General features: G+C 42.8%; 1 protein-coding gene across 1 annotated transcript; it reads right to left on the bottom strand.

The window, feature by feature from the left end:
• Positions 1-17,936: 17,936 nt before the first annotated feature.
• LOC308317425 (E3 ubiquitin-protein ligase TRIM21-like) lies at positions 17,937-21,721 on the bottom strand. Its single transcript, XM_080766409.1, has 2 exons — positions 21,608-21,721; positions 17,937-20,023 (listed from the first exon to the last, which is right to left on the bottom strand). Exon 2 carries the CDS (start codon positions 20,012-20,014, stop codon positions 18,374-18,376), a length of 1,641 nt encoding a protein of 546 aa, XP_080622535.1. The 5' UTR covers positions 20,015-20,023; positions 21,608-21,721; the 3' UTR covers positions 17,937-18,373.
• Positions 21,722-22,071: the final 350 nt, after the last annotated feature.

The raw sequence follows: 22,071 nt of genomic DNA, 5'->3' as shown, positions 1-22,071 counted from the left end.
CAGCTGCTAGCACAGCACTGCCACACTGTAGAAATGGCAATGTCTTCATTTGTACGAATATGATTCTTTATTCGTTTATTTAGTCGGGACAGTGTATATTGATGAACATTAACATTAAAAATGCAGTGTAAATATACCAGATGTAGCATGGTACCAGATGATGCATGCATGTTTAACTGCATTTAACCCATTCTGACCGGGCACCCATTTTGGTGTAAGCACTATGTTATGCTTTAGCTATTGAAAAATAGCAGATCTACAAGCTCATATCGCGCCACCGAGTGGCGCGATACGAGCTTGTAGGTCTGCTATTTTTGAAAAATTCGAAGAACGACTGACATTTTTAGAATCTGATCTCAGGTCAGAATGGGTTCATCAGACCAGTGTGTGTCCCGTGGAAACCTCGTATGAATCTGATCTCAGGTCAGAATGGGTTAACTGCATTTAACCGTAGAATACAATACTCCACACGCGCTACCCAGGCCATTACCAAAATAAATCATACCCGTGTGAAGTGAGGGGTGGCGCTCTTATCATCATAAATCATTATACATCACATTCCGTGCTCAGTCAATCAAATCATCACATTCACACAAAGCTGTGCATATAGGAGGAGGGGCTACATCCCCAACGGGCCGTGTGTGAGAGAGGAGAGAGAGAGAGAGAGAGAGAGAGAGAGAGAGTTGGATGAAAGTGAAAGTAGAGAACGTGTGTATAGTGTTTTTCTGATGCAGGGTATTTGGACAGATGGCTGTGTGTTTGTGTGCTAATTACAGACTGGCTGCTTGACACTGTGAGCACAATGAAAGTGGAATGAGCTTTGTTTGTTCAGCTTCATATACGCACGCACGCACACGCACACACGCACACGCACACACACACACACACACACACATACACACACAGTGGCGCTAACGTCACATAATGTCTCAACTCCATATTTGGGCATGACTCACACAGAACTCCATGTATGGGGACATGGAAAAATCAGACGGGGGGTACGGCGGGTACTTTGACAATGCGGGTACAGCAGGTTTTGCATAACTGGGGGCACGAAGGGCATAAAACATGCCCGAAATGCATCAGTGTTAAAGTGGTTAATCTCCCATTAGCATTGTTACCCTGCAGTGAGATTGTAGATCGGCTCAAAGTCAGTGAAAAAAATAATCACGCCCGTGTGAAGTGAAGGGCGCTCTTATCATCATACATCATCCATTCCTTGTCAATGGCATTTCATGTTTGTATTACGACACAAATCTACACTATAGCTGAATATACCTAAAACCCTAACATGTCATAAATGGACCATGCTTGCAGGAACAATACATTTTATTGTTCTTGTTATTTTTAACAACTGATCAAAAGGCAACTCACAAATCCAAACAATAAAAAAATAACAGAGTTGCAGGTGTCAGCCTCTCACCATGGCAGCCCACACTCAACCGAGCTGTTCCCTTATAGTCTGCAGACTCCACCCTTGGCTATCTAATCAACCAACCACAGTGCAGTAGTAATCCTGCACCCAAGATGCTGCCTACGTGTATTCATCAGCTCTTCCACTACACAGTTAGGCTCCAAGGCCACAGCTTCCACTACACAGTTAGGCTCCAAGGCCACAGCTTCCACAATATAACAGCATCTGTGCAGATAAACAAAAATCACACTCGTGCTCAGCCAGTCAAATCATTTCAAATTTGGTACACACAGACACACAAGGCTGCTTTTCTTAATGCTGCGGCTGCGCATGTTCACACACACACACACACACACACACACACACACACACACACACACACACACACACACACACACACACACAGAGTCTGGAGATTGAGAGATTGCAAAAACACTCGCTACCCTAACATGTTACCCAACATGTTGTGCATAAACAAACATAAAAGAACCATAGAAATCAGTACAAACACTTACAACAATATGTAATGCTAAATTCCTGCGACATTTGACACGTTTTTTTAAATCCCATTCATTCCCGTGTGTAAATTAATTAAATTAAAGTCAAAAGAAAAGTCAAAAAACAAGAAGACAGAATGAATGCACATCTGGCATTTGGCACCTCGTTTGCTCTGCCTGCCTGACGAGGCATGACCAGACGCCACCGCCGCGATGCCAGACACGACGACGACATCTCGTTATGCCCTCGTTAAGCTCGTTAAGGCCTTGCTCATTACGCATCTGTTAATGAGCCTGCTTTGAGGTGATTGAGGTGATTGAGCTGGAGAGCGATGGGAGTGTGACGGGTGGCATCTATTTCGTCTGGGTTGTGTGACTGCACTGAACGACGAAGAGTCAAGCACCGTAATAAGTTCATAGTGACAGAAAACCAAAGGACAAATTAAAAATGTATATTCAGTTGGGTTGAAAAATCATCAACTTAGAAATGGATGTCAAATCACACGCTTGTGATTCAGAACACGGAATTGTAGCAGAGCTGAGCGTCGTAGTGGTGCACGGACACAATAACAAAGTGCATTTGCTTGAGTACATTGTTCTTTTTAGATTACTTGATTGATTTGTGTTATTGGATACTTGGAGACTTTCACTCCATTTCATTTTACATTACAACTATTGTACTTTTGATACTACTACTACTACTACTACTACTACTACTACTACTACTACTAGGAAGGGAAAAAGTGCAATAAGGTATTAACCAAATAAATATAGTAGTATAGTGTGTGTGTGTGTGTGTGTGTGTATATATAGTGAAAATAGCAGATCTACAGTAATAGCTGCCAGCACGTCTCAATGCAGCAGAGCATTAACATTAAAACAATTAATATACTTTTATATAGTTCAGTATTTTTATTTTATTTTTTTAAGTACGCCAGCACTTACACAACTTGCAGTTGTGTAATATTTGACCAGGAGTTTCTCTAGTATGACATTTCCTTTTGGGAAAAAAATTTGTGGCATTTGTCTCCTGAATGGTGGTGGTATCCATCGCGGTATTGTATGTGTGCCTGTTCGCTCTACCGCATGGTGACGTTTAGCTTCCCTCTCGGCGGCGGTGGGTCAGCGGTACAGTGGCTCGATGGTAACCGCAAGGTTGACAGTTCGAACCCGGGCTCCTTGAGCAAGACACTGAACCCCTAATTGCTCATGGTGGCGCTGGTTGGTGCCTTGAATGGTTTCCGCCGCCATCGGTGTATATATATGAATGTGTGTGTGAACGGGTGAATGTAATGCACAATCTATGTAAAGGGTCTTGGATAAAGGCGCTATATAAATGCACCATTTACCTCTCCTGTGAATTTGAATTTCAGTGTTTATCCAGTTCTGTGGTTCTAGGTACTGTATGTTCACGTTGGCAGGTCAAATCAGATTGTTGGCCTATTGTGAATGGAATCAGCATGTTGTTTTTAGGTCTTAAACTATTAAACTAAGGCTATTCAGAGATGTGAACAACATTCCTTGGTGGTTTGGAATGTGTCAGTATATCAGCTGTCATTGTATGGATGTTGATGGGTGATGGTTCGACCAAACAATGTCATTAGGTATGCACACTATTGACATTTTGGCCAATATTCAACAAAAATGATTAACTGTCAAATCCATCAATACCAATATTGCAATACTATGATTCTGGGTGCAGATATCCAAAAAAATACTTTTGATTCTTATTAGCCGATGTAGTAGGGCTACTGATAAAGTGTCTGCTTTCACTACTGAAGTTAAAACGGAATATATAACGTTTTTTACTTGTATTTGTACGTCCGGTAAAGCGCCCCCCAGAAGACACTAATCTGTGACCCACCGTGAATGGGAGACAGTCATTGGACGAACGAGACACAGCACAGACGAACAGTCTGGTGAGACGTAGGAGGACACTGGAGAATATGGGCTGTATTTTGCGTGTCTTAAGTACCAGGTCTTATTCCCTAACTTGAGAAAACTAAAGACCTGGAGGCGTGATCAATGCCATTTGGCTATTCTGAGTGGCCAAAGAGCATTGATCACGCCTCCAGGGGGGTGCCCTGGGCGCGGCGGTCAGCACTGGTTTGCTGCACCTGGCCGGCAGGTAGCTCACTCTCTCCCGGTGCTGGCTGTGCCTCAGTGATGGCTGCGCCCGGGGCACTCCCCCTCCGTGGACTTGTCTATAGCTGGAAGCCTGGAGGAGAGGGGCAGTGACTTGGCCAATCACTGCTGACCCGCCAACCGGACAGTGTAGTGGTCGAGGGTTGAAACACTCTAAGAAGGTTGGAGACCACCTGATGACCTCTCTTCCAGGCCAAGAAGAAATAGAAATGGATTATATTCGCATCTTTGATTTACAAACGAGATTATCATTCAAGAGTCTGCCTGTGCCATTAACTCATTTTGGATAAAAAAAAAACCCTCCCAACAAACAGTTTTTCTCCTCTCCTGAACAGTCTAGTCTTAGCTGTCGCCATCACAATATATGCACTATATGCATCCATGCATCCCTGTAGTAATCACAGGCTGGCAGAAAGCATCGCCTCACAACGTGTCGCGACCTGCTGTGAGTTGTGACACGTTGTGAGCTTGTGTAGACTGGGTTATTTTCAAATGTCATCCCGTCATACACCCAGGGTATAGTGGCACATTGTGATTCATGTGGTTAATCCATTCTGGGCGGCAACCCCTTTTGGTGTTCGCATTATGTTATAATATAGCCATTGAAAAATAGCAGACCTACAAGCTCGTAGCGCGCCACCGAGTGGCGCGCTACGAGCTTGTAGGTCTGCTATTTTGGAAAGATCGAAGAACCACTGACATATATAGAAACATAGCTTTTTCAGAAAATCTGATCTCAGGTCAGAATGGGTTAATGTGTGCCTGCGTGTCAGGCTGTAAGACAATGGGGCAGCGGATGAGGGGGATTCTGCTGTGATGTGCAGCCCTGATGTGGCACCATGACAGATGGCTGGACAGGCAGGTAGTCAGCAGATTAAACACGCACGCACACACACACACACACTTTCTTATTCTCACCTTCAAGCACCCCACACACACACACACACACACACACACACACACGCCGCATGCAAGCACAGCACGCACACATTAAAGCCCCCCCATGCTGACACCCAAGCATGCGTGTGTTGCATCCACTCTGGAGGTGTGGACTACAGTATACTGCTCAACATTGATGAACTATGTGACCACCAGGCTCCATCCACTCTGGAGGTGTGGACTACAGTATACTGCTCAACATTGATGAACTATGTGACCACCAGGCTCCATCCACTCTGGAGGTGTGGACTACAGTATACTGCTCAACATTGATGAACTATGTGACCACCAGGCTCCATCCACTCTGGAGGTGTGGACTACAGTATACTGCTCAACATTGATGAACTATGTGACCGCCAGGCTCCATCCACTCTGGAGGTGTGGACTACAGTATACTGCTCAACATTGATGAACTATGTGACCGCCAGGCTCCATCCACTCTGGAGGTGTGGACTACAGTATACTGCTCAACATTGATGAACTATGTGACCACCAGGCTGCATCCACTCTGGAGGTGTGGACTACAGTATACTGCTCAACATTGATGAACTATGTGACCACCAGGCTCCATCCACTCTGGAGGTGTGGACTACAGTATACTGCTCAACATTGATGAACTATGTGACCACCAGGCTCCAGCCAATTGATAGATAAGACGCGAGTATGTAGTTTGCGTCCAGTGCATTCGGTATTCACTCTATACACTATAAGACAACTCTTAGCTAAAGAATAGGCGAACGTTCCCCCTAGAATAGGGATGCTGGGGTTTCAAGTGGTTAACAAAGGTTTTAAGCATATTTCGATTATCGTGTAGGCCGCCTGACCGTTACGTGGGAATCCTTTACGAATCCCAACCTTAGTGGCTTGCATTTCAGATGCGTTGGCTGAAGCGCCTACAACACGCCACAACACGCCTACAACACGCCTACAACACGCCACAACGGCACAGTCTAGTAATAGTCACGTGAACGGGGGGAAGCAGTGACGTAGCATACCGATCGCACATGCCGAAAATAGCCGATCTACTGGCTCAAAATGCGTCCCCAAATTAATTACGAAAGACGTGATTCGTCCTCTTACCCCAACCGCTGGGATTGGCTGAGACGCGCCCGGCTCCCGTTTCACTGGAAGATAATCCTCCGTGCCAAAGAGAAAGGCCACTTCACCATGATGGTCTTTACGTACAGAGAAAGGCCACTTCACCATGATGGTCTTTACGTACAGAGAAAGGCCACTTCACCATGATGGTCTTTACGTACAGAGAAAGGCCACTTCACCATGTCTTTACGTAGAGAAAGGCCACTTCACCATGTCTTTACGTAGAGAAAGGCCACTTCACCATGATGGTCTTTACGTACAGAGCTTATGTGAGCGATGCCGCTTGTCGGCTTGTGTTCTGAACATGCACGTACTGTCTACTGTACGTAGCTATCCATTCTGAAGGGGAGAGTAGTACACATCTACGCTTACACGCTTAGCAGGTGAGCCACCTGAATTTGATTATTTTCAGGCGGTGGACAGACAGACAGACAGGGTGGAGAGAGGAGAGGGAGCTAGGCAGCAGAGTGCGTGCGTGCGTGCGTGCGTGCGTGCGTGCGTGCGTTCGTGCGTGCGTGCGTGTAAAATGAGGAATGGGGCAGATTATATGTGGGGGTTTAAGGGTTTTTACCTGTTTATTTAGGCAACAATAGACGCACACAAACACACAGACTTGGACCATGACCAGAACAACAGCTTGCCATGAATATTAACCCATTCTGACCGGGCACCCATTTTCCCATTTCATGTTATGCTTTAGCTATTGAAAAATAGCAGATCTACAAGCTCATATCGCGCCACCGAGTGGCGCGCTACGAGCTTGTAGGTCTGCCATTTTTTAAAAATCGAAGAACGACTGACATTTTTAGAATCGGATCTCAGGTCAGAATGGGTTAATCAGACCAGTGTGTGTCCAGTGGAAACCTCGTATGAATCTGATCTCAGGTCAGAATGGGTTAAAGGATGAGCTTGTTTTAACCGCTGTAACCCGTGGCATCCCTATTGTAGCGGGAACATAAGATAGAGTCGTGACACATTGTGACTTGTGAGGCCTGTAGATCGGCAACATTTTTTGAGTGAAGACATTTTGGTGTAGATGGGGAAAATAAAGCTGACTGGTTGACCCTGCATGGTCAACGAAGTATTAGTTTACTATAAGTAGAGGGCTAAAGTGGTTATTCCCTATAGTTTTCACTTCATACAACAGTGTGGAAACAGCCAATCTACTGACTGACTCTGACTGGTAGAGACAGACAGATTGAGACAGTCAGTCAGTCAGTCACTTCTCTATGAGGTGTTAGACAACAGATGGCCTCTCAGTGGCCCAGAAGCAGCAGTCAAGAAGTCAATAAAGATACACTAATATTAAATACACAAGACATACAGTACGCTCGCTGATATGACTACTAGTCATATGGTATATACAACCGTACAAACCAATGTCTGAACATACTGTTGTATGTACAGATTTATTGTTGTTTATACGACAATAAAACCCCAAAGCTATAACTAAACAAGAAGGCTCTGCGATGAATATGTCATTGCGTGACCCCTATGTACATACTATACATACAACAACCTTGAGTTTCTTTGCAAGTTATCTTTCTTCTGGTTTTGTAACTGTATTTTGACCTGCTCTTTGTGTCAATTAAAACATGCATGTTCAAAAACAGGAAAAGTTATATAAGAGCTTATCTGCAGGAGTGTTTACAATCTGTCACTTAAAACACGGAGCCCACCAGAACCGTAGTAACCGTAGGATTAAAGTAGTCGTGCAAGCCTGCCAGAACCGTAGCCTACGTTTTCCAGGGTTTATAATTCTTTAATCCATGTTTTGATCGGATCAAAATATAGGTTAATTAAAACTGGCGGTCAAACGGTTTTAACCGATTCCATGTCACCAATGACTCTTTGTTTGGTATTCTTTTAACTAGACCCGTACGTGCCCGTCGCAGTCGGCCATGATCCGGCCTATACTTGGGAACGATGCAACTTAATTGGGAGCCTCATGATATACGTTGTCATAGCACCCGTTTTAACTGTCAGCCGGTGTCCCACATGGAGATCTGTGGATTCGTGTGTGTGTGTGTGTGTGTGTGTGTGTGTGTGTGTGTGTGTGTGCCTGTGTGCCTGTGTGTGAAGACTGCAAACTGAAAAGTGTATTTGGCAATCAATTCGGCACACTGGCAGAGCCTGATTGGTTGAGCCTCAATTGGCTGGGGCCTCATTCACACTTCAAACACCGATCAATTCAAGTGGGTTTTTTTGGGCCACCACAATGCTTTTCCAACCAATGGGAGTCACATGGTTTGATCAAACATTTGTGTTTGATTGGCTGATTGCTCCCCCCCCCTCATCAAACTAAAATGTTTGGTCAAACCATGTGACTCCCATTGAAAATGAATTGGAGCAGCAATCAAACAGCAATCAGACATGGCACACGGACCGAACATTTGTTGCGTAGGTGTTTACGAAGCCTGAGGCAGAGGCTGGAAATTGCACATGATGAAAGGAGTTGGCCTCATTAGGCCCACTGGGAGGGCCTGACCAGAGCCTTTTGTGGTGGTTCTGGAGAACTGTGCGTACCGACCGACTCGATACCTGGCACTGCACTCCCTGTGGGGGTGTGGAACGTGTGTCGAATGTTGGTCAAACAGTTCTCGAGTTACGTGCATTACAACCGTACACACACACACACACACGTAATGTGAAATGGTCTTCTTCTACAAGCAAAAAAGAACAAGCTTCTATGGTGGCAGTATAGCCAACATCAGCCTATACTGCCCCCTGGTGGTCAATGAGTTTTCGGTGATGAGGAGACCACCGTAAACTACAACATGACGTCACGCCGCGGTGGTCAGCGCTGACACAACACATTCATTCCTCTGTTTAAACTACCCTAATATATAACCACCGTCGTGGTTTCGGTGGTCACCTCTTCACCAAAAACTATTTTTGAAAATAGCAGATCTACAAGCTCACAATGCGTCGCGATGTGACACATAGTGAGCTCCGGCTGTTACCAAATGGCTGAAATGGCTGTAGTGTTTAATGTATATTTTGTAATTATAATCAAAATCTATACAAAGTAACGAGTATACTAACGTTTTTAAAATGATAGTCGAGCAAAAGTAGGCCACAATGTTTGCCTCTGATACCAAATACCTCAACTGTACTTAATCACAGTATACTTAATTAATGTACTTATTGTTACTTTACGCCACTGCAAATGTTAGCGTGTGGACAAACAGCCACAAAGCCCTCTGTATCCCCTCCTCTCCCTCGAACCCTCGCTCTCCTCATACCCTCTGGATCCTCTAGGCTATTTCCGGGCCAATTAATCCATTCTGGGCGGGAACCCCTTTTGGTGTTATAGCATTATGTTATGCTTTAGCTATTGAAAAACAGCAGATCTACAAGCTCGTAGCGCGCCACCGAGTGGCGCGCTACGAGCTTGTAGATCTGCTATTTTTGAAAAATCGAACGAACGACTGCCATAGAAACATTATGCTTTTTCAGAAAACTGTAGAAGAGATTTTTAGAATCTGATCTCAGGTCAGAATGGGTTAAAACCACTGCCTATATGGGTTTGGAAAGGGGGGCCAGGGGAGGGGGTTCAGGCGGGCAAGGAGCCGCGGACGGACTTCACCCTAATCCTAGGGAGACGGGGAGGAAAGCGTACGCTCACACAGCAGGTCACGGAGACGGAGAGACGCGTGAGAGAGAAGGAAGGAAGGGTGAGATCCCTGAGACGCGTGCGCGTGCGTGTGTGTGTGTGTGTGTGTGTGTGTGTGTGTGTGTGTGTGTGTGTGTGTGTGTGTGTGTGTGTGTGTGTGTGTGTGTGTGTGTGTGTGTGTGTGTGTGCGCGCCCCATTGCACAAGTTTTCAATTCGAACAGAAAATATTTAGAAAATAGCAGAAGTACACATGCTCACATTTCCAAATGGCTGAAGGTCTGCAGTGGTGATAGTATACGTTTTGTAATATCACAATCTACAACGCAAAGTAGTAACTAAAGTTTCCAAATGATTGTAGGGGAGTTAAAGTACAATATTTGCCTCTGAGATGTAATGGAGTATAGAAGTGAAAGTATACTGCACAGTTCCTCAAAATAAAGTACAGTACTTGAGTAAACGTGCGTGCGTGCGCGCGGTAGAGAACAATTGGATGGTGTGAGACAGAGATATAGCCCATTCTGAACGGGAACCCATTTTGGTGTAAGCGTCATGCTATGCTTTAGGTATTGAAAAATAGCAGATCTACAAGCTCATAGCGCGCCACCGAGTGGCGCGCTACGAGCTTGTAGGTCTGCTATTTTAAAAAAATCGAAGAACGACTGACATTTTTTTAAATCTGATCTCAGGTCAGAATGGGTTCATCAGACCAGTGTGTGTCCAGTGGAAACCTCGTATGAATCTGATCTCAGGTCAGAATGGGATAGACAAGCAGAGAGAGTGAGGGAGACTTTCTGACTTTCAGAGGGGGTTAGACTGGACTGGGCAAACAGAGCGAGACAGAGATTAAGGAGAAAGAAAACACAGTGTGTGTGAGCCTCAGCCACTCTCAGACACACACATGGGACCCTGCATGTTGGGCCGGAATCACTCACATGGCACTGAATGAAGCTCAATTTGGAGAAAACACAACCTCAAAAATATATGCGTTTGCTGCATGCACTTCATTTCTGTGAGAACAAATCTTCACCATTGTCATTGTTTGGCCCGATTCAAGACAAGGCGAGGCACGCAATTAAAGTACATCAAGTATTAAGAGAGTGAAAAATAAACATCTATATCTACCAGTAAGACGCGCAAACGCGGGAAGCGAACGCAGCTCGTACATATTTGGGGTTTTTTAAGATTTTTTTTAAGTTATTATTTTTTAAGTTAAGTTTTTAACTTAGCCATAACCATATAAGGAGTCCCCAAAGCAGCTATACGTCCAAATATGGAGTGTGTTGCATCAATCACAAACAAATCACTCAGCTCCATATATGGGCACAAAGGGGGGACACACAGACACACACACAGACAGACATGATCTGCTAGGTCTCATAGTAAGTGCTCACTGCGTTCGCAATCACTGCGTTCGCAATAAATGCACCAAGTCTTGTCTGTACGCACGTCTGTAAAACTGGAGAAACTTGGACAAACCATGAAGTAAATTTGGAGTTGTCGTATAATGGCTCAGCCCTATATCTCCATATTTGGAGCGGGCCTGTTCTGACGTCACAACACGTACTGTACTTCACATTTGGGCATGCCTGACACATGACTCCATATAGGGAGATAAAGGGACACAGAGAGACAGATACAGAAATGTCCATATATGGGCATAAAAGGGACACAGACAGATGGAACTATAGGGTATTGCATGGGGCATGGATCTCCAACTACCATCGTTATACCGAAACATCCCCCTCGTACCCTTTTCCCAAACCAGTGTGATGTCAAATTGACCATGACGAATCCAAACAGACACAAAAAGACAAGATGGGAGCACTATTTAAGTTAAAGTTATTGTGGGCATTGCAATTAAGGATGGACTATGAAACATCTCATGACTGTAACGAAAGATACAATATGTGCCGACTAACAGTTGATGTATAAGAAAAACGTATGTTAAGGACCCCCAAAATTATGTATTTGGATTTGCAAAATGTTCAAGATAAAAATAAAAAAAAAGTGGCATGCTATGAGCTTGTAAATATGCTACTTTTGAATAGCCAACCAATGTGCTTATATAGTTAAATTCTATGACACGGGTGCTCTCCTGGATTTAATGGACTAGTTATGGAGCAGGTCATATTTTGGTCAACTTTAAAAAGAGCCAGCCAGCCGCACACTTATTAGCCCAGCGAAGATATTAGAGGTCCATAAAGATATCCCCCCCCCCCCCCCCCCCCGCTTCCCCAGGGAGCCTGATTAAGGAGGGGGGAAAAGGTTCTTTAGCGCGCCTTAATATCTTGGATTCAGATGCTATCGACCGGCGCCTCCACTCAAGGTGAGGAGTTTCCCACATCGAGTTATGAGTTTCTGATACCAATTACATCACGGCCATACTTAACGCACACGCACGCACACGCACGCACACGCACACACACGCACACGCAGATAACGATTTTTTCACTAATTCACAAGGCCCTTAACGCCATCCCCCGTGTGTTTGTTTGCTGTGAGAGTGCGGGAGTATAAGAGAAAATGAAGGTGAATTTGTCTGCGTTTATCGGTGTGCGTGTGCCACGCATCTGTGCATGTGTATGCCCACGGCGCATGCGTGTGCGTGCACGGCGCTACACGTGGGTATGTTCCAACGCCATTATAATAACCGAAGGCGTGGTGGGCGGTGTATTTTACAACGGACGTGCGCTTGCATATTTCTTTTCTTTAATGCTTTTCAACAAGATTGCAGAAAAAACATCCAAAGTCAAACGAGAGAGCTCAGTCTGTGAATTTATAACTTGGTTCCAGCACAACAAACACATGACATGAGCCAAAGACATCTGCCATCCATAGTCTCTACAGACCTTCTATATTAGAATATTAGGATTTTACTCAAATTCTGGAATTTCAACTACCGTATGCATACTTATTGAAGTACAGTTATTTCTGACCAAGTAATTTCATTGGACGATGAGAGGCGTTCCATGTGTGCTGATATAGAATAAAACCGCACTGGGACTTTTTAACTGTAGGCCTATCTATCACTCCACTCCAGGTGTTCTGATAACCGTTAATTACATTACGGTTCGGGGTCATTATCTATAGCTTATAGAGCTACTTACGCTCAGTAACAATACATTTTGAGTTAAATTATGGGCGCTCGGTAGAGGGAAGGAAGTCTGGATCCAGGGAGTGCAGCAAACAATGGAGAAGAACTGACCCAGCCGAGCGGGTTCACATGGGAATAACATAGTGGTGTAAAGTAACTGTACGTTTACGTCAAGTAGGCTAAGTAAAGAGAGGCAAAAAATGGTTTTGGACATAAGACAAACAACTCTGATAACATCACCACTGGGGGAAAATATATAAAAAGGCAGGCAATAGAAAACAAATGTCTTTCTTTCCTTTCTTTCTTTCTTTCAGGTTCATTTTTATAATTGGAAACAAACGGCTCACCCAAAAGCTTCCTTCTGGCCTGGTTTAGTAGGTGGCGAGAGGAGAGGAGAGGAGAGGCTGCTCATTTCTTGGCTGCACCACACGACCATGCTGTCTGCTGCTGCTGCTGCCCAAGACCTCTGGTGCTGGAGTTCTGACAGAACCACGCTGGCCATGGCGCTGATGGGATTTGAACTGTCAGTTCCCCAAGACAACGTGAAAAACTGCAACATAGAACATAACAATATCCTTTTAAACACAATGAAACATGAAATATGAATGTCCTTGTTGTCAGTCAATCACGATGTCCGTATTATATGTAAACAAACACAATGAGATGTACACAAACAATGAAACGATCGACAGAATTACAACACTGTTTACAAACAAAGAAAACAACAACATGTAACATACCGTGTGCGCCTTCTGCAGATTATTTTAGGAGAGCTACTTTATCTTCTCTTATATTCTCTATTTAAGGACACTCTTTTTAGACGTGGGAAGAGCTCCTTGCGCCACTGAAACTCAGCTTGTTCTGAGTTCAGCTCACACAGGTGCAATCAATGCTGCCTCACTCTAATCACAGGGCTCTGCTCCTGCATGCCCTTCTAGGTCTGCGTCATAATGAACAGCAATAAAAGACCAGGCACCACACACACACACACACACACACACACACACACAGCATGCAAATACAATATTTACCCAAATAAACATGCATATAATGTTCACATATACATTTTCAGAAAGGTAAGCAATGAAATTACAAAATACCCATTGCTGGGACAGCTACAAAAGCCATACAGTATTTTACTCTTGGGAGGTACTATAGGCCACTCTTTGCGAACGCAGTGATTGCAAATGCAGTGAGCACTTACTATGAGACCTAGCAGATCATTTCTGTCTGTGTGTCCCCCCTTTGTGCCCATATATGGAGCTGAGAGATTTGTTTGTGATTGATGCAACACACTCCATATTTGGACGTATAGCTGCTTTGGCTTATATGGTTATGGCTAAGTTAAAAACTTAAAAATAACTTAACTTAAAAAAAATCTTAAAAAAGCCCAAATATGTACGAGCTGCGTTCGCTTCCCGCGTTTGCGCCACTAGGATGTGGTCCGTACACAACTGCACTCTTCAACTGACATTGACAACTATACTCCTGTCGTTCGTGTGCGTGCGTGTGTGTGAGTGGACATTTGTCAGGTTTGTTTTTGTTATTTTTCTCCCAAATGACAGTTCCTCTGTACTTTGAATGTATGTGAATTCACCCACTCTATACGCGGACAAGCACAACAACAAGCTTTATTCTGGAGCTACAGTACTAGCTATAGGCCTATACGACTCTCTTATTCTGTGTCTCTGTTTCTCCTCTCAAACACAGGTTTTCTAAAAATGGATGAAGCAGTGAAGATGAAAACCATTCCCTTGCAAAGAAACCCACACCCACACACTCATACTGTATATACAGAAGACATACAGTATAGGAAATGATCAATGCAGTGCAGGCATGCATGCATGTATGTATGTATGTATATGCACGCACGCACGTGTGCTCTCGTATGCTGCATTACGTTATGTACTTCCTTATTGGATTTTACCTGATTTTATCTGAACTGTGTGATTTGTGGAGTGAAACTGGTCTAGTGAACGTGCACTTTAACCCATTCTGAACGGGAACCCCTTTTGGTGTAAGCATCATGTTATGCTTTAGCTATTGAAAAATAGCAGATCTACAAGCTCATAGCGCGCCACCGAGTGGCGCGCTACGAGCTTGTAGATCTGCTATTTTTGAAAAATCTAAAGAACGACTGACATTTTTAGAATCTGATCTCGGGTCAGAATGGGTTAATCAGACCAGTGTGTGTCCAGTGGAAACCTCGTATGAATCTGATCTCAGGTCAGAATTGGTTAAAACGCTGCACCTGCTGCTACTTTCCTTTGTGAACTTCACATTCCGTGCTCACTGCTCAGCCAATCTAAATCATCGCCCCAATTTAACACATATTGTAACGACAGGAAATTAAAGAACAACACAATATCATCTATCATTTCAGAAGTGTTGGACATACATTTGGTCCAGGTAAAAAGTCACAAAGATTTCAAATTGTGTTAAACATTTATTGTTCCTATAATGCTGTGACATATACAATACATATTGGGAATCACAAAGTTATAGCTATAGCTATATACTGTATAGTTAATCATTAACATTAGCTGCATGCTAGTGTAAAGAGATTGTCATTAACATCAGAATCATTGCATGTCTCTAAAGTACAACAGATTTTTCACCATTAATCTTCAAATCAGAACGCCATTTGCAAACCATATTGGATCTTTTCAGAGAGGCTAAATTATTTGAAGTTTTTTTTTAAAAATATAATTACTACAACATTTAGTTTAACAACTGGATGGATTTGACAGTGTGATGAAAACATATTACACAGACCTTAAATATATACACACTTAAATCACAATTCTTGTTTTCATGGAAAGCTGAGGATAAGTCTAATTTGTATATCTAAGGGGAGAGATGATCAGGGGAACAGAGTTTTTGCCACTATTGTCGTCACATGGATTGAAGAATGGATAGAGTTTCTCAGTGAAGGTGCAGCCAGTGAAAGAGTAGATTAGAACTCTGGCCTCCACATCATAAAAGGAGACCAGGCCTTCCTCATAATCCACAAACACTCCCACTTTCTGAAGATTCTCATTTACTCTTGCAATTGCAAACCTGTTCTGCAAAACCTGTTCTGTGATCTGTACAGTAGGCCTACATACAATATGATGTATAAGGCCATGCTTACCCGCCACTGTATATTAGTGTTCACTGCGTGTTAAGACTCCTGTTGCCTTGAAGTTGTCGTAGAGAAAGTACAGCACACTGTTGTTCACAGGGCTGTAGGTACTATAAACGTTTTACTGCAGTGCTTTTTAATTGTCCTCACGTTCTACAAGTTAACCCCTCACTGGCATCTTTTTGCTTTGATAAAGTTGATAATGCGCATGATGTAAACATGTACCATCGTTTTTGTATTATTCCATTTTCATTGTATTGTTGTATGATGTTATCTGATAACAGCTGAAATATATATTTACAAACTGTTTTTCAGAAAACGTTAAGAGTTAGGCAACCCATGTTCACCTGGCTGCCTTGTTAATGTGTACTACTTCATGCGATCAAAGTCCTTAACATATTGCTTTACTGTAGGCATAAAGAAGGGAGGCTCGTATGCACTGACTGTGTAGTTTGTCAGCTCCATTTTGGTTAATTACTCTGGACAGTCATCTCTGAATCTCTTTCGTCCAGTCAGTGTTAATACCATGTGCTAATACCATGTCTTGCCACCCCAGTATTCAGTTTACTTTAGTTTGTTTGATTTGTTGTTGTTTTGAAAGTGAATGTAAATGTACAAACTTTGAGAGTTGTATAGTATGTTGCCTCAAAAGCCAAAGAAAACAACGTATGAATCCAGGACACTGTACTGTAATGTACGTTCTATGGAGCTGTATGCTGCGTTTGAACCAGAAATCAAAGTCACAGAAATATTATTGGGGAAAGAAACAACTGTAATGCAACTCTTCTATTAGATACAGGTATAGGACACCAACTTTATCCAATCAGGAGAGAGAACCACACGAAGATAATTGATCAGTTACAAACCTGAAACCTGTCTGCCGTGTCATTATTTTGATTAATCACGTCCACTTTCACTTGTCAATATGCCGTTTCCTGATTGGATGAGATTAGTATCCTGACTTGGAAATGTAGGCCTACAGTATATCTCTGCTTACTAAAGCGTTGAAGAGACTACGAGAACCCAGTTACAGAATAAATATAAATAAATATAAATAAATATAAATATACTCTATAGCAATAATGACATCCAAAAGCATCATACAGACTCTAAACATGTGTTGTTGAGTCATAGTATTTAGAATACAATTCCATTTAATTTTTTTATAAACTTTTAGTCTAGTTTTAATCGGCTACATATAAGATTTTAGTCGACTAAATCTAAATGGACTAAATCTAAATAGATTTAGCCTTGCATTATTTATACTTAGCTGTGTGCCGAAAATAGCCGATCTACAAGCTCACAATGCATTGCGTGTAGTGAGCTTGTAGATCTGCTATTTTCTGAACACCTGCACACAAGTGACAAACCACGGATAAAATGACTTAGTCTTAGTTCTAACATTTTAGTCTAGTTTCTATTGGCAGTACATTTAGTCAGTTTTAATCATCATAGTTATTTTAGTTCAGTGAAAAAAGGTAGTCGACATTTTTCATACGACGTAGTTTTAGTCAGACAGACAGACAGACAGACAGACACCGCTGGAGAGCATAATCAACTGTACAGTCCACCACAAGTTGAACGAATATGAACCAGTAAGGCAGTTTTGACCAGATTAAACAAAATCTGCGTAAAGCATGAAGATATTCTTTTGTTATATATGCAAGTATATTAAAAAAAACCTATGAAGAATTAAGACATATATTATTTTGTAAAATGACAACCATCTGTGCTGACTTTTTCTGGTTGGAGGACTATGAAAAACTGGAATTTTGTTTTAGGAAAGGTATTTTTGCTTTGGCAGACTTTTTATGCAGGGCGTGAGAAATAAGGCAGAATGTTTTGTTTGTGTAAAAAAAAAAGGAAAAAAAATGGAATATCAACAAAACAAATCTGTTTATTGTACACAATGCAATATTGAAGCAATGTTATGGTGTGTCCTGTAAGTCCATGTGGGCTGGGCGCCTTTGGTGCATGACACAAAAATAAAGAAATCTATCTCTATCTCTATGCATGTAAATGTACATGCATATATTATTAAAACAAAATTTAAAACATTTAATAAAAACATACAAAGATTGAGTGGTGTGCAGGTTATACTGTAGCTAATTACTGTAGTAAGTATAGGCCTAGTTAATAATTAACATCAGCTGCATACTGTAAAGAGATTATCATTAACATCAGAACCATTGCATGTCCATGTACAAAGTAACAAAACAGATTTTCACCTCAAATTCAACAAAGTCTTATACCTAAAATCTTCAAAATGCAATGCAAACCATATTATTTTCAGAGATGTTAAAATGTATTTAAGTTCTTAAAATATAATTGTTAGATCATTTAGTTTTGGATAGATTTTACAGTTTGATGAGAAAATATAACACAGACCTTAAATATACACACTTAAATCACAATTAATATGTTCATGGAAAGCTGAGGATGAGTCTAGTTTGTGTAACAGACAGGAGAGATGGTCAGGGGAACAGAGTTTTTACCATTCTGGTTGCTATTTGGATTGAAGTATGGATAGAGTTTCTCAGTGAAGATGCAGCCAGTGAAAGAGTAGATAAGAACTCTGGCCTCCACATCATAAAAGGAGACCAGACCCTCCTCATAATCCACAAACACTCCCACTTTCTGGAGCTCCTCTCCTACAGTGAAGATAGGAGTGTCAGTAACCGTGCTGTAGTCGTAGAGCTGATTTCCATTCTGCAACCCTATTGCCCAGTAACCATTGTTCGGGCTAAATGTATTTGTTCCCTTCCTGGTGACGGACTCTCTGGCTACTCCTAAATTCCAGCCAGTCTTCCCCTTTACTTGAATCTCGTAGTAAAACCTCCCTGAGGAGATGCTTTGTTTTCCAAAGACACGGTATCCATTGGAGAATCTCTCTTTGTTGTCTGGGAGGTTCTTCCTCACATCTCCATGACTCACTTGTTTTCCATCCTCAGACAGGATGAGGTTGGGATGTGCTGTATCAGGGTCCAGAGTTACATCTACTGCATATTGTTGGATCCTCAGGAGCTCATCACCCAGATTCTCCATCTCTTGAATGAGTGCCTTCTCCAGCTGAGCCACAGCTGAGCGAACCCCCACATATGAAGTCTGACGGACATTGACCTTTGTCCAGTCCTTGGTGGGTGGAGGGATGTTGATGGACGTGAGGTTCTGGAGGAGGTGGAGGTGGTCTTCAGTGTGTGAGAGCTGCTTCAGCTCGGACCTTGTCTTCTTTAACTCAGTGATTTCCTCTTCCAGCTCTTTGATGAAGCCTAGACCCTGTTTCTGTGTTGTTTTCTGCTTCTCTTCAATCACATGAATGAGCTCAGCCTGGCTTCTCTCAATACAGCTCACCAGAGAAGTGAAGACATGCACACCGTCTGATATCTCTCTGTCTGCATATAGCTCACTGAGGTCTACTGCATGTTTCACTTCCTGCATCTTCTCTTGTCTCTCCTGGATCATCTGCTGAACTTCGGCCTCCGTCTTTCCCAGCTCAGCCTTCTTTCCATCATATTCCTCTTTCAGAGAAACAATTTGGTGTAACTTGTGGTCTGACTCAGTGCAGAACTGACAAACACACACGTTGTCAGTCTTACAGAACAGCTCCAGAGGTCTGTCATGTTTCTTACACATCAAGTCTTCCAGGTTCTTCACAGGGTCGATTAGCTTGTGTCGTTTTAACGCTGTGACTCTCTGATGAGGCTCCAGGTGAGTCTCACAGTAGGAGGTCAGACAATCCAGGCAGGACTTCAGAGCCTTGAGCTTGTTCTCAGCGCAGATGTCACAGGACACTTCATCTGGTTTAGCAGGTTCCTGGATTGCGTTGGACGTTTTTTTCAGCTGCTTTGACTTCCTGAACTGATCAACCATCTCAGAAATGAAAGTATTGACAAAGATCTCTGGTATTTTACAGAACCTTTTGTTACACAGTGGACACCGACACACATAATTAGTGTCCCAGTAATGTGTGATGCAGGCTTTGCAGTAGTTGTGTCCACATGGAGTGGTGACTGGATGGGTGAACACGTCCAGACAGATAGAACACATGAACTGCTCTTCAGACAGGAGACTGCTGGCAGACGCCATTTCTACACACTGGAAAGTAAACAAAGGTTGAAAATCATGTCAGTTGTTTATAGGCCTAGACAGGACTTTAGCCCTGACGTAAACGCCCTCTCCAGATATTTCCGGGTCCTACTGTTTGTGTCTCTTTTGTGTCCCCATCGGAGGCGTATCTACAATAAGGCGAGGGCAGGCTGTCCGCCTGTCCAAATCTGGCCTGGCCAAAATCCATACAATGAGAAAAAAGAGATGACAAAAACAAGACCTGAGAACTAGTGGACAGCTGATTGGCCGTTGCGGTATAGAGCGCGACCCTCAGTCACCCATTGGAATGTAAATGCATGCCTTTCAGCCTCTGTATCCTACTCGTCTGGCAGGTATATCTCTTTGAAAACCTTTAGTGCTACGATTGAGACGACAATTAACATATCTTGCCTGCCCAAAATGTAATTCTTGCCTGCCCAAAATGTAATTCCTGGAAACGCCACTGGTCCCCATAGAGTTATATACTGTGTCCCTCCGTCTGACTAAATCTGAGACTAAAACAATTCTCATTTCACCGCTTTCCTTGCAACAACAAAGCTACTGGTCTCCCATATCTGGCTGTGACAGGCTGTCTGCCCCACAATGAATACTATATCGCCATTTCATTTCATTGTGTCAACTAAATCCTCGTATTAATGCAAACTATAGATTTAACGTATTCAACCCTGCAAACATTCTAAATATATGCCCCCGAAATATTGTACTGAGCAACTCTTATACCACCTTCAATAATAATGATAATAGTAGTCTTTATCGTCTCCACGTCATGTATTTTCTTTGTCATGGACACTACAGAACATTAATAATTATACTCCAGTTGGAAGCATTAAGACCCATTTTAGCCCTCAATGGCTTCCTTTCCGAAAAATAACGTTATTGTAAAAAATATTTAGATATTGCTATTTACAATGAGAAGTGAGCCATGGTGCCAGGGCCAAATTAGCCATTGGGCCAATGGGGCCGTGGCCCAGGGGCCCTTGGCTCTCTGGGGCCCTTCGGGGAAATCGGACCGCTCTGTACTGGGTTTGAGGCCCTGTAAAAAAGGTCCTGGAGACCTTCATTGGCCATTGATTTTGTAAAATCTAGGTCAGTATGTTGATAAAAACACGAAAATGTACCGGCCCAGGGGCCCTTGTGGGAGTTAATCCGTCCCTGCATGGTGCCACTTGGACGCGGACGTAAGGACTACAAAATGACGTCGGACTTATACCATTAGACTTAATGCACTGTCTCCACATAAACAAATTAATAACCAAAGAACAGCAACCTAAACACACACGCAGACTCTTCTTCTATCTCTCTCTCCCTCTTTCACGCAACCACACGCAAACTTGGTCCCCCCCCCGCCACACACACACACACACACACACACACACACACTAAATGCAACTTAAGAGTAAACGTACTTCTTAAAGGATACTTTACCACAACCCTGATCAAGCTAGTATAGGCTATACATAGAGTTTTTAATGTATCCACCTCACTGAAAACACTAACCACAAAATAAGAACCACAGCTAATCAGATGGTCTGCATTCTGTATAGAACAGTTTTATGTAACTATTATGCTCACCTGTCAATGTCTGTAATTCCTTTTTTTTAATAGAAAATCCTGTTGATTTGAAGTTGTTATTGAGAACGTATAGTTCTGTTGTCTCTCACTGTGGTTTTGACTTCTGCTTTTGAAACGTCATTGAGATTACGCAACAGCAGCAGTAGGACTACGCCCTACTGGTGTCATCTTTCAGGATGTGACAAAGTACACACACACACACACACACACACACACACACACACACACACACACACACACACACACACACACACACACACACACACACACACACACACACACACACACACACACACACACACACACACACACACACACACACACACACACACACACACACAAAAATAACAGCTACATCATTATACAATACTGTATATTGATTGAATGATTGATTGACAGTGCACTTTACTGAAAATTAATTTACAAAGAATAAAAAACACAAGAAAGAAACACAAGAAAGCCCC

This window comes from Protomyctophum bolini, assembly GCF_963924005.1.
Source record: "Protomyctophum bolini genome assembly, chromosome: 6".
Taxonomy (NCBI): domain Eukaryota; kingdom Metazoa; phylum Chordata; class Actinopteri; order Myctophiformes; family Myctophidae; genus Protomyctophum; species Protomyctophum bolini.
Note: the sequence above shows the minus strand (reverse complement) of the source record. Positions and strands in the feature narration are given on the sequence as shown.